The 19631-nt window shown below is 44.3% G+C and overlaps 1 protein-coding gene and 1 pseudogene across 1 annotated transcript; both read left to right on the plus strand.

Annotated features, from left to right (window-relative positions):
* Positions 1–582: 582 nt before the first annotated feature.
* LOC117525297 lies at positions 583–1828 on the plus strand (annotated as a pseudogene).
* Positions 1829–15144: 13316 nt separating this feature from the next.
* LOC117525298 (putative gustatory receptor clone PTE03) lies at positions 15145–16089 on the plus strand. Its single transcript, XM_034187131.1, has one exon. It carries the CDS (start codon positions 15145–15147, stop codon positions 16087–16089), a length of 945 nt encoding a protein of 314 aa, XP_034043022.1.
* Positions 16090–19631: the final 3542 nt, after the last annotated feature.

Below are 19631 nucleotides of genomic sequence, written 5' to 3' on the forward strand. Positions count from 1 at the left end.
GGTGCTATATTATTTTTTCTTTTTGAATTTTTATGCTTAAATAGATTTTTGCTGGTTATTGATAGTCTGGGAGCAGGCACCGTCTCTACGGGGATGGGGTAATGAGGGGATGGCAGGGGGAGAGAAGCTGCAGAGAGGTGTGTAAGACTACAACTCTGCTTCCTGGTCCCAACCCTGGATAGTCACAAGTGAGTGCATTATGGTTTTATTTTCGGCTGCTCCAGTTTTGCAAGTGCATATGTTACAAAGTTACAACATCGAGGGTTAATTGCTGATTGCTGAGTACGTCACATTGTCATAACTTTGGTAACTTCATCAAAATTCCACTGTTTGTTGAAGTTGTTTTACATGTTTGTTGCTCTTGGTGACAACTTTAATTAGATCCACAGAGATTGATTTTGCCTCAATAAAAGCTTCACACACAAACAGTTAATATTTAGAATTTTGCAGATTAAATGTGTCAATTTCAGTGTCAGGTGATGAAATGAGAGTGCAATCCAGGTGATACAAAAATTTCAAAATTAGAATTTTAAATTATTGTTCATATATTCATGTCATCAGCCTGTTTAATATGATGCAATAATGGACGAGGAACTAAATGTAACATATATAACTCTTGGTGGTCATGTGGAACTACATAAATACAGGTATCTTTATTTTACGATCATGTTTACAGTTTATATTCTAATAATCTGCTGTAATTCTACTATTGTTTGATCTGGATTCATAAAAACCTCCATGAACCAATGTACATTTTTAGTGCAGCTCTGTTAATGAACTCAGTTCTTTTTAGTTCTGTTCTCTACCCAAAGCTTTTAATTGATTTTTTATCTGAAGAACAGATAATTTCATATCCAGGCTGTTTGTTGCAGTTTTTTCTGTTTTACTCTTTATGTGGATCTGAGTTTTTACTCTTAGCAGCCATGGCTTATGACAGGTATGTGTCTATATGTAAACCTCTGCAATATCACACCATCATGACAAAAACAAACATCAGTATCGCTCTGTTTGCAGCTTGGTTTGTGCCAGCTTGTTATATGGTCATAGCAGCTGCACTCGTTGCTAAAAGACAACTTTGTGACTTTATTTTGAAAGGAATGTTTTGTAATAATTCACTGTTCAAACTTCAGTGTGTGAAATCAACAGTAATAACTATATATGGGGTGTTTCTTATGTTATTTTTCTGAAAATAATAATCCATGGATTCATTTATGTTAATTCAAATGTGGTACAAGTGAAAGAAATTTAAAAAACCACAAAGGTTGTTCTGTGAACGCAAACTTGAATGAATGAATGAATGAAAGTAAACAATCACTTTCATTCATTCATTTCTTGTTGTTGATGTTTCCTTTCTCTCCTTGATCCATTGCCCAGCTGTCATGATGTGGATGAGGGGTTGGATTTTGACACCCACTGAGTACACCAACACATATTTTAAAATGAAAACAGTGGTGTAGATAATTTTAGGTGATCAACCAAATGACGCTCGGCAGATAAGCCATTTGTACATTTCTTAGCTATCTGTGTGGTTTGCCTTAGAATTTCTAGTCACTGAGTTCTGGGGCACATTAGGTACTGAAAATGTGACTTTCAATGCACAGCCCTGAGTTTCACCGTCTCACCAAATTCACGTTAAGATTCTTTGGATATGTTACAAAAGTAGTGCAGGTGTCACGAAAAAAGCTGCAGAGATCTGTTTACCCCACATGCTGGTGGTGGAAAATTATTGTGTATCATCCTCTCTTCAATCCACTGATATGTAGAATAAAAATGAGAAATTTTAAAACACCTCAAGAGGTTGTTCTGTCCAAGAACTATAACTGTTTAGTGTTCTCTCCGATAAAAAAATTTAGGTTGCGAATAATGATCCAAGGATTAATTTTTGTTCATTAAAATGTGATCCATGTGAAAGAATAACAAAACAAAACAAAACACAAAAAGGTTGTTCTGTTAAAATAAACTTAACTAAAAATCAGACATCATTCATTCATTCATTTTCCATACCTGCTTATTCCATTTAAGGGTCACCACAGAACTACAGGACCATTAAACTTCTACAGAGTAGCCAGTTGTTGGGTTCCTCAACACCGAGGCACCTGCGTGTTGGATCATGCACATGACATGGACAAAATGTCATAGTTGATGTTTCTTCACAATGTACTTGTACAACGACTTGTGTGGATGCCATACTGAAATGTGGCATTCATACGCACAAAAAGATTCAAATGTATCAAAGTGTGCATACACCTGGATCCAAGCACGCTCCTTTTGTACATTCCATTCGACTTGGAATTGAGTGCACATTTAATTTTAATTCAACCTGTATTTAACCAGGTTTATCTCATTGAGATCAAGGCCTCTTTTGCAAGGGAGACTTTGGCAGTCATAAAGTTTCCAATTCACCTAACTTGCATGTCTTTAAACATGGGAGAAAACCGGAGCAACTGGAAGAAACCCATGCAAACACAGGGAGAAAATGCAAACTCCACACAAAAAGGACACAAGTGGGAATCGATACAATGACCTTCTTGTTGCTAGGCAACAGTGCTAATCACTAAGCCACCGTAAAAACACGAGAAACCTCACCCAGACTGGACACGGAAAGGACTGATAGCTCTTTCTAGATTCTGTGGGTGGTGGTGCATGGCCGTTCTTAGTTGGTGGAGTGATTTGTCTGGTTAATTACAATAATGAATGAGACTTGCTTTGTAATGGTGTCAAGCCACAGCTAAAGAAAATGAGTCAAAATCTGCAGAAAGACATACAGTGAGTATTTATTGTATGGCCTTGCCTTACAATATAAAGCGCCTTGGGGCAACTGTTTGTTGTGATTTGGCGCTATATAAATAAAATTGATTGAAATTGATTGATTGAGTGAGGAAAATATGTATTTGAGCACCATGCGATTTTGCAAGTTCTCCCACTTATAAATCATGGAGGGGTCTGAAATTTTCATCTTAGGTGCATGTCCACTGTGAGAGACATAATCTAAAAAAAAAAAAAAAAAAAAAAAAATCTGGAAATCACAATATATGATTTTTTTAATAATTTATTTGTATGTTACTGCTGCAAATAAGTAATAAGTATTTCAAAACCTGTGAAAATCAATGTTAATATTTGCTACAGTAGCCTTTGTTTGTAGTTACAGAGGTCAAACTTTTCCTGTAGTTTTTCACCAGGTTTGCACACACTGCAGCAGGGATTTTGGTCCACTCCTCCATACAGATCTCCCTCCTTAGAAGCGGAATTCCTCCGCACGTCTGTCTCAAAGTGCTGAAAAAGTGCTGATGTCCACGTCTTTTCACAATTCCTGTGCTAGTCAGACGACATCCCGGATAAAACACAGCGTCCAGTTTGGAAATGAAGGGCACATTCCACTGTTTTGTCATGGTGGAGGCTTCGTGCGTCACAGCGGTGACGCATGGCGCAAAGCAATGCCGTGATGAAGCCTCACAGGACATGTTCTGGCATGTCCAGGCACATCCACAATTTCTCGGATAATCAATCAATGGAAAAACCACCGACAGCTGTCTGAACGCCATCTCAAAGCCGTCCTGTGAGACCAAAATGGAGGTGGTTTTGTCTCGCTCCAGTAGCGAATCCATCGTGACGTGCGAAGCCTCCGCTCGGCTTTCCATGACAAAATCTCTTGTTAAAAGTGAAATCTGCCGGAAAATGGTTGATGTCCAGCTCTTGTGATAACCAGAGAAATTGCACACGATGGTCATGGATCCATACAGCCATCCGTTTAGAAATGAAATGGTCGCTCAGCCTGTCGATGGCGGCTTCGGAGTGCGGTGCATCACCAGTCACTGTGGGCCGTCCTTAAAGCGACAGTAACACTCCGTAATCTCTTTGAAGCCCATAAAATTTTCACCAAAAACCATCTGAATTTCTCGAATGGTGTCCACTTTGATGTCCCTCACAGTTTCTGAAAAAAGTTTGATCAAGCAAAGCGGCAGTCTCTGAGCCATTCCTAAACAATGAAAAAAACGACGAGAGGGGTGGACCACTCCTCACTCAAAGCCTGCTCACAGGCGAATGACGCAACCGACAGGCGTGAAAAAACTCATGCATGTGCACAAAGGTTCAAGCTTGTCTGACGCAATCACACGTGATTCAAATCCATATGGTTTTTGAAAAAAATAATAAGGTCGGATACTTTTCTAATAGACCTCGTACATTGATATGAAAACTGTTATGGCTTTTGAGCCCTCAGTCTCCTAAGCTTTCCATAACAATGTCCAGCCCTTGAACCGTGTTCCAGTTACAATGCTCTTCTTCAAGGCTCAACCGTTAATCAAAAGTACACATCTGCGATTAGCCAAACATGACCCTAGCGAACCAGTCTGACATTCTGGCAAAACAATCTGCACATTGAATGGTCAAAGATCATCTGCTCACTGTTTGACAGTCTTAATGATCACTTGAACCATTCAGCGTATATGATTGCTTTTGACACTAAGTAATTATTTAAAGGAATAATGGTACATGAACATATACGTATATATGAAAAATAGAGAACAGAATCAAAGACATGATTACAGAGAGTACATCAAAGTGAAGACATTAATATTTGATAATACATATATTGACAATATATGTATTATCACCCTCGTAAATACATGTATTTACACCCTCGTAAATACATCTTATGCTTCATTATTGTGATCAAATTTACAAATTTGTTATGTCACAAATAATAATCCAAAAATTCATGTGTTAATTCAAATGTGATCCAAGTGAAAGAAATTCAAAATCCCACAAAAGCTGTTCTGTGAAATTAAACTGAAGTAATATTCACATTTAACACGTTCATTCATTGATTATCTAAGTTTATTCCATTTAAGGGTCACTACAGAGCTCCTGGACCTTTAAATCTCTCCTTGGAGAAGTTTAATGTCTTTTAATAGTTGTGGGGGCTCTTAACACCTGTGTGCTGGATCATGCAGACGTACAACACGGACAAAATGTCGTATTTGATGTTTCCTCACAGTGAGCCTCATGTATCAACGTTGCGTACGACGATATTTGAGCATATATGGGGTGTACGCCAAAATGGCTGCGCTACTTGGCATTTATCAATGTGGTCGTTGGCGTACGCTGCGCTGAAAATATACAGCAGTGTTGTGAAAGTGTCGTGACACGGACCCACAACAGGGGGCGGTAATGAACGGACAATGGATAAGCCAAAAAGTAACAATTTAATGTTGTGAATCGCACAACGAAGTACAGACAAAAACAATATGGTGGAATGTCAATTATACACAAGGTGACGTGTGGGCAGGCTCGAAGATAGAAGACGTCTGGCGAGAGAAGAGCCGGATCCCACACAGCTTCCACCACCAATGGACCTGAAGAACACTGGAGCCGCCAAGCCCTGCGCCCCAGGTGGCCACTGTCTTCAGCAGTCAGACCTGGTACTGCTGGCAGAGAACAGAAACAGTATTGATGAATGCGAGTTCGCACACTCAGTAATCCCACAGTCTGTGTTCTTTAAGGAGGTAGCACCTCCACCTCCAATCACACACTCGTGCAGCTCCTGTTTAACCACTTATCTGGATTGGGGTGTGAGGCGAAGCCGTCGCAGTCCACACCAAACGCCAATCCCACAGATAAGGACACACCACAGGAAAACGGCTGCAAAGAAGTTCAGATTATTACTTAATGTAAGTCAGCAGAGAAGTTACCTGAATGGTAGTTGATTTCTCGGCGAGGAGGTGGAGTCGCAGTCCAGCCTTTATGGAGCTGGTGCTGATGAAGAGTGACAGCTGTCACTCCCAGTGGCTCCGGCGCCCTCTCGTGCTTGAAGCCCGCACTCCAAGCAGGGCGCCATCTGGTGGTGGTGGGCCAGCAGTACCTCCTCTTCAGCGGCCCACACAACAGGACCCCCCCCTCAACGGGCGCCTCCTGGCGCCCGACCAGGTTTGTCCGGGTGCCGCCGGTAGAAGTCAGCCAGGAGGGCCGGGTCCAGGATGAAGCTCCTCTTCACCCAGGAGCGTTCTTCGGGTCCATACCCCTCCCAGTCCACCAAATACTGGAACCCCCGGCCCTTTCGAAAGGAACATCCAGGAGCCTGCGTATGGTCCAGGCAGGCTCTCCATCTATGATCCGGGCAGGAGGCGGCGCCGGTCCGGGGGTGCAGAGAGTCGATGTGTGGTAGGGTTTGATCCGTGAAATATGGAACACTGGATGCATCCGCAGTGAAGCTGAAGCTACCAGCGTCACTGCGGCCGGACTGAGGACTTTGAGTATGGCAAAAGGTCCTATGTACCTGTCCTTGAGCTTCTGGGATTCCACCTGCAGGGGGATGTCCTTTGTGGATAGCCAAACCTCCCGCACGGGCTGGTATGCAGGGGCCGGGGAACGCCGGCGGTCTGCATGGGCCTTAGCCCTCATCCGGGCTCTGAGCAGGGCAGAGCGGGCGGTACACCACACCCGACGGCACTTCCTCAGATGGGCCTGGACCGAGGGCACCCCGACCTCTCCCTCCACTAGCGGAAACAATGGGGGCTGGTACACCAAACACACCTCAAACGGGGAGAGGCCGGTGGCAGATGAAACTTGGCTATTATGAGCGTACTCGATCCAGGCCAGATGGTCACTCCAGGCCGTCGGGTGCGCGGAGGTCACGCAGCGGAGGGCCTGCTCCAGTTCCTGGTTCGTCCGCTCTGCCTGCCCGTTCGTCTGGGGGTGGTACCCAGACGAGAGACTGACGGTGGCCCCCAGTTCCCTGCAGAAACTCCTCCAGACCTGGGAGGAGAACTGAGGACCACGATCAGAGACAATGTCCGATGGAATCCCATGCAGACGCACGACATGGTGGACCAGGAGGTCTGCAGTCTCCTGGGCCGTCGGGAGCTTCGGGAGGGCCACAAAGTGGGCCGCCTTGGAGAACCGGTCCACTATCGTGAGGATGGTAGTCGTGCCCTGGGACGGCGGGAGGCCCGTGACAAAGTCCAGGCCGATGTGAGACAAGGGGCGATGAGGCACGGGCAGAGGCTGGAGGAGGCCTTGGGCCTTGTGGTGGTCGGCTTTGCCCCTGGCACAGGTGGTGCAGGCCTGGACATACTCCCGGACGTCGGCCTCCATAGACGCCCACCAGAAGTGCTGCCGGACCACTGACACGGTCCTTCGCACCCCTGGATGACAGGAGAGCTTGGAACCGTGACAGAAGTCAAGGACCGCAGCCCTGGCCTCTGGTGGGACGTACAATTTGTCCTTCGGACCTGGCCCCGGGTCCGGGCTCCGTGTCAGGGCCTCCCGGACGGTCTTCTCCACGTCCCAGGTGAGGGTGGCCACGACAGTGGACTCGGGGATGATGGTTTCAGGGGGGTCTGACAGCTCGGTCTTGACCTCCTCTTCATGCACCCGGGACAGGGCATCAGATCGTTGGTTTTTCGTCGCAGGGCGGTAGGTGATTCGGAAGTCAAAACGCCCGAAGAACAGCGACCAGCGGGCTTGCCTGGGGTTCAGACGCCTGGCGGTCCGAATGTACTCCAGGTTCCGATGGTCCGTGAAAACTGTAAATGGTACCGATGCTCCCTCCAACAGGTGTCTCCACTCGTCAAGAGCCTCCTTCACCGCAAGAAGTTCCCTATTGCCAACGTCATAGTTCCTTTCAGCCGGGGTCAACCTGCGGGAAAAGTAGGCACATGGATGGAGAACCTGGATGGAGACGGACTCCCCGCTCTGGGATAGCACGGCTCCTATCCCTGAGTCAGAGGCGTCCACTTCAACTACAAACTGGCGATTGGGATCGGGCTGCACCAGAACCGGTGCAGTCGAGAACCGGCGTTTCAACTCCCTAAACGCGACTTCGCACCGATCCGACCAGGTGAAGGGGACCTTAGTGGAGGTCAGGGCTGTCAGGGGGCTAACTACCTGACTGTAGCCCTTGATGAACCTCCAGTAGAAATTTGCAAAACTGAGGAACTGTTGCAGTTTCCTACGGTTTGTTGGTTGGGGCCAATCTCTCACCGCCGCAACCTTGGCCGGATCAGGGGCGACGGAGTTGGAGAAGATTATGAACCCCAGGAAGGACAAAGAAGTGTGGTGGAACTCGCACTTCTCGCCCTTCACAAACAGCTGGTTCTCCAACAACCGCTGTAGGACCTGACGTACATGCTTGACATGGGTCTCAGGATCCGGAGAAAAGATGAGTATATCGTCTAGATATACGAAGACAAACCGATGCAGGAAGTCCCGCAAGACGTCATTAACCAACGCTTGGAACGTCACGGGCGCATTGGTGAGGCCGAACGGCATGACCAGGTACTCAAAGTGACCTAATGGGGTGTTAAATGCCGTCTTCCACTCGTCTCCCTCCCGGATCCGAACCAGGTGATAAGCATTCCTAAGATCCAATTTTGTGAAAACTTGGGCTCCATGCAAGGGCGTGAACACTGAATCCAAGAGAGGTAGCGGGTATCGGTTGCGAACCGTGATCTCGTTCAGCCCTCTGTAATCAATGCATGGACGGAGTCCGCCGTCCTTCTTGCCCACAAAAAAGAAACCAGCACCCATCGGGGAGGTGGAGTTCCGGATCAACCCGGCACCTAACGAGTCCCGGATGTAGGTCTCCATTGATTCGCGTTCCGGACGTGAGAGGTTGTACAGCCTGCTGGATGGGTGCTCAGCGCCCGGTATCAAATCAATGGCACAATCGTACGGACGGTGTGGGGGCAGCGTGAGTGCCAGATCCTTGCTGAAAACGTCAGCAAGGTCGTGGTACTCGGCTGGCACCGCCGCAAGATTGGGGGGGACTAATGCCTCCTCCTTAGCTGTCACACCGGGTGGAACCGAGGATCCTAAACACTCCCGGTGGCAGGTTTCGCTCCACTGAGCCACAACCCCAGACGGCCAATCAATCCGGGGATTGTGTTTTAACACCCATGGAAAACCCAAAATCACTCGGGAGGTAGAAGGTGTTACATAAAACACAATCTCCTCCCTGTGATTCCCAGACACCACCAATGTCACTGGCTGTGTCTGGTGTGTGATTAGTGGAAGAAGGGTGCCATCTAGTGCCTGCACCGACAATGGTGACGGTAAGGCCACTAGAGGGAGCCCAACCTCCTTTGCCCATCTGCTATCCAGCAGATTCCCCTCCGACCCCGTGTCCACCAGTGCTGGGGCGTGAAGGGTTAGATCCCCACTCAGGATCGTGACTGGGATTCGTGCAGATCTTCGGGGTTTCCCCACGTGGGTGTTGTGACCCACCCTTAGCCCAGTCTCTAAGGACGAGTGCTGCTGTTTTGACCGTTTGGGGCATTCTCTCTGTGTGTGCTCGGTTGAGCTGCAGAGAAAACACTCTCCACGGATCAGCCTCCTTTGTCTCTGATCTGATCGCTTTTTGGCCCTGCTCGTTTCCATAGCAACGTCAGCAGGGGGAGCTGTCATCACGTGGAGAGCCCTGGCTGTGGAGCGTGGGGAAGTCGGCTCCCTTTCGGACCCGGGAGGAAGAGGGACGGCTTGTGCCTGACCACGCCCTTCGTCTCGCTCCCGTCGGTGTTCTGTTAATCGGTTGTCCAACTGTATAACCAGGTCAATAAGCCCGTCTAAATCCCGCGGCTCGTCCTTCGCCACCAGGTGCTCCTTAAGGACCAGAGACAGTCCGTTTACAAAGGCGGCGCGGAGCGCAACAGCATTCCAGCCGGCTCGCGCTGCCGCGATGCGGAAGTCGACTGCATACTTTGCTGCACTCCGACGCCCCTGCCGTATCGACAGCAGCACGCTTGAAGCAGTCTCGCCTCTATGAGGGTGGTCGAACACCTGTCGGAACTCCCTCACAAACTCAGTGTAAATTGTTAGGAGCTGTGAATTCTGCTCCCAGAGCGCCGTAGCCCAGGCGCGTGCCTCTCCTCGAAGCAAATTTATAACGTAAGCCACCCGGCTAGCGTCTGACGCGTACATGACGGGACGCTGTGAAAAGACGAGCGAGCACTGCATCAAGAAGTCCGCGCATGTCTCCACACAGCCTCCGTACGGCTCCGGAGGGCTTATGTATGCTTCAGGGGAAGGTGGGGGGGTTCGTTGAACGACCAGTGGAATGTCTGTCTCTGGCATTCGGTCAGCAGGAGGAGGTGCTGCAGCAGCGCCCTGAGCATGCGCTTCCACCTGGGCGGTAAGAGCCTCCATCCTACGATTGAGAACAATGCTCTGCTCGGTGACTAAGTCCAACCGAGCAGTAAAAGTGGTTAAGATGTGCTGCAGCTCCCCTAACACGCCTCCTGCTGGCGCCTGTGCACCTCGCTCTTCCATTGGCTGTTCAAGCGATGGTTGACGCCCCTCGGGATCCATGACGCTGGCCGAGAAATCCTGTTGTGAAAGTGTCGTGACACGGACCCACAACAGGAGGCGGTAATGAACGGACAATGGATAAGCCAAAAAGTAACAATTTAATGTTGTGAATCGCACAACGAAGTACAGACAAAAACAATATGGTGGAATGTCAATTATACACAAGGTGACGTGTGGGCAGGCTCGAAGATAGAAGACGTCTGGCGAGAGAAGAGTCGGATCCCACACAGCTTCCACCACCAACGGACCTGAAGAACACCGGAGCCGCCAAGCCCTGCGCCCCAGGTGGCCACTGTCTTCAGCAGTCAGACCCGGTACTGCTGGCAGAGAACAGAAACAGTATTGATGAGTGCAAGTTCGCACACTCAGTAATCCCACAGTCTGTGTTCTTTAAGGAGGGAGCACCTCCACCTCCAATCACACACTCGTGCAGCTCCTGTTTAACCACTTATCTGGATTGGGGTGTGAGGCGAAGCCGTCGCAGTCCACACCAAACGCCAATCCCACAGATAAGGACACACCACAGGAAAACGGCTGCAAAGAAGTTCAGATTATTACTTAATGTAAGTCAGCAGAGAAGTTACCTGAATGGTAGTTGATTTCTCGGCGAGGAGGTGGAGTCGCAGTCCGGCCTTTATGGAGATGGTGATGAGTTGACTGAGTGACAGCTGGTGCTGATGAAGAGTGACAGCTGTCACTCCCAGTGGCTCCGGCGCCCTCTCGTGCTTGAAGCCCGCACTCCAAGCAGGGCGCCATCTGGTGGTGGTGGGCCAGCAGTACCTCCTCTTCAGCGGCCCACACAACACACCAGGTCGAGAGGTGGCGTAAATTATACACCAAAATGAACCAGCGCTGCAATCCACATAAAAATGAAGATGATCAACATGATAAACAGTGCCATTATACAAATCAATGCATATGTTACATAAATAACACTTTCCTGATTATACTACATAATAATCAATACAAATCCCGCTTTTGCGGGATTGTTATGGAGCACGATCCGTGGCTACAGCGCTGACTGCAAAGACAGCGCTGATCGCCTTTTTCTCCAGACTTCGAGCTTGGAGCCAGAGCAGCGCTGAGCTTAACTTTATGTGGTGTGATCGTTTTAGACTATGAAATTGATAATAACAACTGTAGTTTCGTCATTCCCTTAATTCGCCCGTGCTGCAACCAGGTTTTGTCGTCTCCATTCTGTTGTCACAATAAAATAAATACAGAAATACATTTAAAAAATAAATAAATCTGTGCAGTGTTCTGCGTATCTGTTTATAAGAATCTTGTCGCCCATAAGAGAAAAGAGCGTCAACAACTACTCATAACTGTGTTTGTCACACGGAAACAAACACCTGTTGCAGCCAGGTGTGAGTGGAAAAAGGCGCAGCGCCAGGATGCAGAGGCCTGATCTGTGAAATACTGGTGAGTCACTATTAATAATTTCTTATGTGTCCGACCTCGTTTGTTGATCGTTAAAATTAATTCATTAGTTCTAAATGCCATCATAATTATTTATAGGAAAACTTTGTTTTTATTTCTCAAACAAATGTTTGGGCCTGAAACAGTTTGGTATTATTTTCCTACTAGGGTTTGAACTTTGAGAGTGTTTACACACGAGAGAAAAGTGAGAAAATGTTCATGCCTGATTGAGAAAGTGTATAAACTGTGTAGTGAGGGGTTTTACAGCTTTGAAACGTCTATAATAATTGTAAAAAATAACGCTGACTACGTCGCGGTTTCGCATATTTCCGGCTATTTTTTAATGAGCGATTAATGAGGGACCACTGTAACACTTTATTGATTATATACTACAAAACAATTGATACGAAGGCCGCTTTTGACGCTCTATTGGCACGCGTCATGATTGGTGAAGTTCTTTTTCAGTGCCGTCTTCCCGGCTTCAGTGTCGTAAAATGAGGGTGTGTCTGAAGCGGAGTCTGAATATTTATGGGCGTGTTTATTATAATTATGATCGTTTCCACCCGCCGCATTTATCAAGATCACGTCAGGCGTACGCCAGAAATGGGCAGGTGCGCACTGCTTGATACATGTCAGGGCAACTTTGGTGTATTTCAAGTTTACGCCGTAAATTTATGCCACAAGTGCTCAACATTGATACATGAGGACCAGTGTAAGTGAGCGTACTGATCTGAGTCTCCAAAATTAACTGTTCATTAAACAGCCCAGTAACTGGGACCCAGGTATCCGCTGAAGAGACCCAGTACCAAAGCACCTTAGATCACTGGTTAGTGGTTAGGTTTGACAACCACACACTAAGAAATCAGCAGGAAACTGATGGATTGCCTACTCCTGGTAGGGAATGAGGTCTTGCCCGAAGGAAGGAGTTCAAGTACCTCAGAGACGTGTTCACTGCACTGCATTTTTTAATGCAGTGCCACCTGAGGGATCAAAGGTCACAGGCATTCAATGTTGGTTTTGGGCCTTACCGTTTACGTGTATAAAGTTCTCAAGACACTCTGAATCTTCTGATTATATTATGGACTGTAGATGATGGAATCCCTAAATTCCTTGCAATTGAATGTTGAGAAACATTGTTCTTAAACTTGGACTATTTTTCACGCAGCTGTTCACAAAGTGGTGATCCTTGCCCCATCTTTACCTGTGAACAGTGGAGCCTTTTGGGGATGCTCCTTTTATACCTAATCATGACACTCACCTGTTCCCAATTAACCTTTCCCTGTCTTTTGTTGGCACTGTTCCAGCTTTTTTGAAACGTGTTGCAGGCATCCATTTCAAAATGAGCAAATATTTGCACAAAAACAAAAACGTTTATCAGTTTGAACATTAAATATCTTGTCTTTGTGGTGTATTCAATTGAATACAGGTTGAAGAGGATTTGCAAATCATTGTATTCTGTTTTTATTTACATTTTACACAACGTCCCAATTTTATTGGAATTGGGGTTGTACATGAGGTCCCTGGCCTCAGCTTTGTAGCTGTGAAATCTCCAGTTTTTCTTTAGATACTTTTGAAGCTGTTAGGAATTTTAGCTCTCCTTGTTCTCAGTTCTTTGCCTCCACCTGCTCCACTGGTTCCACCTGGCCCTTCCATCAACTGGTGCCTCTTTGTTCCAGCCTCTACAGCTGCTCCTGCAATTCATTACCTACAACCACTATCAATAAACCTTTTTGTCACTTTAACATACTATCTCATAGCATTTGAGTCTACCTTACTGGGTCCTGATCCTGGCACTACAGGCCAATTAATTCAAAGAATCTACTGTATGTCAAATTAGGATTTTAGACAGTCTGACGGCAGTGGAAAACTGGATGGCCTGTAATTTTATATTTTTAAATTCAGAGAAGACTGGTTGGTTAACATCATCACTGGATGAATGCGTCATTTATCATAGTAAGAAAGCATGAAATCTGCAGAATATCTCAAAGACGCGGCTGAATCTGACCACAGCTGAAGCACAGAAATCGATTCATGCCTTTGTTTCAGCTACATTTTATGATGGTATTGTCTTATTCTCTCATTTATCACTCACATCAGAAGTCTTCAACTGGTCCAGGACGTTGCTATTTGAGTTCTAACATTCAGAAGAAAACTTGACCACATTACCCTGGTATTAGTCTCTCTTCATTCTTCCCTTCATTCCCTTCTGTGTTCATGCAAAGTTAGATTTTAAGGATGTATTACTGACATGAAAAATCCCAAGGGAATGAGCACCCTCTTATCCGTAAGATTTTATTGAGTCATCTGTACCACTCCATGTTCTGCATTAACAGAATCCAGAATTATTGTCTTCCAAAGGAAAAGAGGAAGTCAGACTATACAATCTGATAATGTTGTATCATAAACACATCAATGTGGTGAGGAAGGGTTTTCAGAACAACAGAATAACGTGTGCCTCGGCTACATGGGCCAGAGAAACAGGGTGCAAGGTCCACTATGCACTCTGATCATTAATGTGGACGATTTGGGTCACAACTGCATGGCTCCACAGTCTTTGTCTCCTGCACACATTAGATCAGGTATCAAAGCATGTGCAGATGTTGCAAATCATTGCATCCACCTCCTCTAGGAAATGCCCTCGGTCTTAAATAGAAACTATCCACGCAGACAACCGGTTCATCTCCACTCCTAAAAACAGTGATCCAGCTGTCAAAGCCATTTGACATTTGTGCATCTCCACGGCCTTGTCCACTTGCTGGAGTCCTCAGATTGCTGACACTGCCACAATACCCAAGTGATCCTCCTTGTCTGAGGCTTTTGATTTACCACCCATTTGACAAAAGGTCTTTCAAACAGAAACCCAAGGATCCTCCAGAGAGATCAAGTAACAAAGACCTCCAGTCATCACATGAGATCAGTGGTTAGAGATGAAGTTGCACAACCATACAGTAAGACTGAAAGCACCAGGATCCAAAACACTTGAACCTAATTATTATTACTATTTTATTATATTTATTGGCATCAGGAGTCAAATGTGTACCCAGCATGCAAAATGTCACAGTTGGCATTCCTGTTGTTAAATTTATCAAAGCAGGTAACAACATTACACACCTTCATGACATTAATGTTTCAGTGCTCACAGCTGAGATTACGTCACATCATCAGAACTTAGGGAAGTTAGAAGTTTTGAAGTTGTTTCCATGTTGGTTGCTCTTGGTAAAGACTTTAATTAGATCCATAGAGGATGATTCTGTCTCAATAAAAGCTTTACAGAAGCACTTCACATGTAGAAGATTAAATGTGTCGACTTCAACATCAGGTAATTAAAGGAAATAAGCAGGTGATGCTGAAGATTAAAAAAAAAAATAGAATTTTAAATTGTTCATATCTTGATGTCATCAGCCTGTTAAGTATAAAACAATGATGGATGAGGATCAAAATGTAACATATATAACTCTTGGTGGTCATGTTGAATTACACAAATACAGATATCTTTATTTTATAATCATGTTTACAGTTTATATTCTAATAATCTGCTTTAATTCTACTATTGTTTGTCTGATCTGGATTCAAAAAAACCTCCATGAACCAATGTACATTTTTATTGCTGCTCTGTTAATGAACTCAGTTCTTTTTAGTTCTGCTCTCTACCCAAAGCTTTTAATAGATTTTTTATCTGAAGAACAGATCATATCATATCCAGGCTGTTTGTCTCAGTATGTTCTGTTTTACTCTTTATGTGGTTCTGAGTTTCTCCTCTTAGCAGCCATGGCTTATGACAGGTATGTGTCTATATGTAAACCTCTGCAATATCACACCATCATGACAAAAACAAACATCATTATCACGCTGGTTTCAGCTTGGCTTCTGCCACCTTCTAATATGATCCTGACACCTGCACTGGTTGCTAAAAGAAAACTTTGTGATTTCACTTTGAAAGGAATCTTTTGCAATAATTCAGTTCTAAAACTTCAGTGTGTGAAATCAACAGTAATAACTGTATATGGTGTGGTTATTTTGTTCACCTTTTCAATTTTTCCTGTGTTTTTTATATTTTTTACATACACAAACATTCTTAGAATATGTTACAAAAGTAGTTCAGGTGTCAGGAAAAGAGCTGCAGAGACCTGTTTACCCCACCTGCTGGTTTTAATCAGTTTAGTCTGTATAATTTCATATGATGTCATTGTGGTTCGACTGGAAACAAATTTTCCAAAAACTATTCATTTAGTTATGTCTTTACAAGTTATTGTGTATCATCCTCTCTTCAATCCACTGATATATGGACTAAATATGAGAGAAATTTCAAAACACCTCAACAGGTTGTTCTGTCAAGCAGTTATATCTGTTTTATGTTCTCTCCAATGATAAACAGAATAGAAAACTTTTGTCATTGCAATAAAATACAATGAAACTGGAGAGCTGTTCCAGAAAAGTGCTTCATTGTAAACACATTTGTTCCATAAAAACATCTCACACAACATTTCACTGCAAACATACTGTCAGAGTTGTTCAGAGTTGGACCTGAACAGAACAACTACTCAGTTTACTCACACAGAAATGATCACGCAAGAGACACTGAATTTCTTTGTCCTGTACAGGAGAGGACAAACGAGAAGCTCCTTCAGAAAGAACTGTCATCCGTCCTAAAGTTCCCACCCATTTGCCTCTCCTTTTATTGAATATCATTACATACAGCATATAGGAGTGACAACATCACAAAACAATGGAAAGACACAAAGTCTGGTCTTACGAGGTCTATTAGAAAAGTATCCGACCTTATTATTTTTTTCTAAAACCATATGGATTTGAATCACGTGTGATTGTGTCAGCCAAGCTTGAACGTTCGTGCGCATGCGTGAGTTTTTTCACGCCTGTCGGTTGCGTCATTCGCCTGTGAGCAGGCTTTGAGTGAGGAGTGGTCCACCCCTCTGGTCGTTTTTTTTTTCATTGTTTAGGAATGGCTCAGAGACTGCCACTTTGCTTGATCAAAATTTTTTCAGAAACTGTGAGGGACATCAAAGTGGACACCATTCGAGAAATTCAGATGGTTTTTGGTGAAACTTTTATGGGCTTCAAAGAGATTACAGAGTGTTACTGTCGCTTTAAGGATGGCCCAGAGCAACTGGTGGTGGGCCGCGCTAAACGGATCCATACAGCCATCCGTTTAGAAATGAAATGGTCGCTCAGCCTGTCGATGGCGGCTTTGGAGTGTGGTGCACCACCAGTTGCTCTGGGCCGTCCTTAAAGCGACAGTAACACTCCGTAATCTCTTTGAAGCCCATAAAATTTTCACCAAAAACCATTTGAATTTCTCGAATGGTGTCCACTTTGATGTCCCTCACAGTTTCTGAAAACATTTTGATCAAGCAAAGTGGCAGTCTCTGAGCCATTCCTAAACAATGAAAAAAAAACGACCAGAGGGGTGGACCACTCCTCACTCAAAGCCTGCTCACAGGCGAATGACGCAACCGACAGGCGTGAAAAAACTCATGCATGCGCATGAAGGTTCAAGCTTGGCTGACGCAATCACACGTGATTCAAATCCATATGGTTTTTGAAAAAAATAATAGGGTCGGATACTTTTCTAATAGACCTCGTACATTGATATGAAAACTGTTATGGCTTTTGAGCCCTCAGTCTCCTAAGCTTTCCATAACAATGTCCAGCCCTTGAACTGTGTTCCAGTTACAATGCTCTTCTTCAAGGCTGAACCATTAATCAAAAGTACACATCTGCGATTAGCCAAACATGACCCTAGCCAACCAGTCTGACATTCTGGCAAAACAATCTGCACATTGAATGGTCAAAGATCATCTGCTCACTGTTTGACAGTCTTAATGATCACTTGAACAATTCAGCGTATATGATTGCTTTTGACACTAAGTAATTATTTAAAGGAATAATGGTACATGAACATATACGTATATATGAAAAATAGAGAACAGAATCAAAGACATGATTACAGAGAGTACATCAAAGTGAAGACATTAATATTTGATAATACATATATTGACAATATATGTATTATCACCCTCGTAAATTCATTACCTACAACCACTATCAATAAACCTTTTTGTCACTTTAACATACTATCTCATAGCATTTGAGTCTACCTTACTGGGTCCTGATCCTGGCACTAAGGGCCAATTAATTCAAAGAATCTACTGTATGTCAAATTAGGATTTTAGACAGTCTGACTGCAGTGGAAAACTGGATGGCCTGTAATTTTATATTTTTAAATTCAGAGAAGACTGGTTGGTTAACATCATCACTGGATGAATGCGTCATTTATCATAGTAAGAAAGCATGAAATCTGCAGAATATCTCAAAGACGTGGCCGAATCTGACCACAGCTGAAGCACAGAAATCGATTCATGCCTTTGTTTCAGCTACATTTTATGATGGTAATGTCTTATTCTCTCGTTTATCACTCACATCAGAAGTCTTCCACTGGTCCAAGACGTTGCTGTTTGAGTTCTAACCTTCAGAAGAAAACTTGACCACATTACCCTTTCCAAAGGGAAAGAGGAAGTCAGACTATACAATCTGATAATGTTGTATCATAAACACATCAATGTGGTGAGGAAGGGTTTTCAGAACAACAGAATAACGTGTGCCTCGGCTACATGGACCAGAGAAACAGGGTGCAAGGTCCACTATGCACTCTGATCATTAATGTGGACGATTTGGGTCACAACTGCATGGCTCCACAGTCTTTGTCTCCTGCACACGTTAGATCAGGTATCAAAGCATGTGCAGATGTTGCAAATCACTGCATCCACCTCCTCTAGGAAATGCCCTCGGTCTTAAATAGAAACTATCCACGCAGACAACCGGTTCATCTCCACTCCTAAAAACAGTGATCCAGCTGTCAAAGCCATTTGACATTTGTGCATCTCCACGGCCTTGTCCACTTGCTGGGGTCCTCAGATTGCTGACACTGCCACAATACCCAAGTGAACCTCCTTGTCTGAGGCTTTTGATTTACCACACATTTAACAAAAGGTCTTTCAAACAGAAACCCAAGGATCCTCCAGAGAGATCAAGTAACAAAGACCTCCAGTCAGCACATGAGATCAGTGGTTAGAGATGAAGTTGCACAACCATACAGTAAGACTGAAAGCACCAGGATCCAAAACACTTTAACCTAATTATTATTACTATTTTATTATATTTATTGGCATCAGGAGTCAAATGTGTACCCAGCATGCAAAATGTGTCACAGTTGGCATTCCCGTTATTAAATTTATCAAAGCAGGTAACAACATTACACACCTTCATGACATTAATGTTTCAGTGCTCACAGCTGAGATTACGTCACATCATCAGAACTTAGGGAAGTTAGAAGTTTTGAAGTTGTTTCCATGTTGGTTGCTCTTGGTAAAGACTTTAATTAGATCCATAGAGGATGATTCTGTCTCAATAAAAGCTTTACAGAAACACTTCACATGTAGAAGATTAAATGTGTCGACTTCAACATCAGGTAACTAAAGGAAATAAGCAGGTGATGCTGAAGATTTAAAAAAACAGAATGTTAAATTGTTGTTCATATCTTGATGTCATCAGCCTGTTAAGTATAAAACAATGATGGATGAGGATCAAAATCTAACTTATATAACTTGGTGGTCATGTTGAATTACACAAATACAGGTATCTTTATTTTATGATCATGTTTACAGTTTATATTCTAATAATCTGCTTTAATTCTACTATTGTTTGTCTGATCTGGATTCAAAAAAACCTGCATGAACCAATGTACATTTTTATTGCTGCTCTGTTAATGAACTCAGTTCTTTTTAGTTCTGCTCTCTACCCAAAGCTTTTAATTGATTTTTTTATCTGAAGAACAGATCATATCATATCCAGGCTGTTTGTCTCAGTATGTTGTTTTACTCTTTATGTGGTTC

Source organism: Thalassophryne amazonica, chromosome 14 (assembly GCF_902500255.1).
Source record: "Thalassophryne amazonica chromosome 14, fThaAma1.1, whole genome shotgun sequence".
NCBI classification, from domain to species: Eukaryota; Metazoa; Chordata; class Actinopteri; order Batrachoidiformes; family Batrachoididae; genus Thalassophryne; species Thalassophryne amazonica.

Excerpts from the sequence above, each read along its gene's own strand:
- LOC117525298 (XM_034187131.1), top strand. The coding sequence starts at position 15,145 with ATGGATGAGGATCAAAATGTAACATATATAACTCTTGGTGGTCATGTT.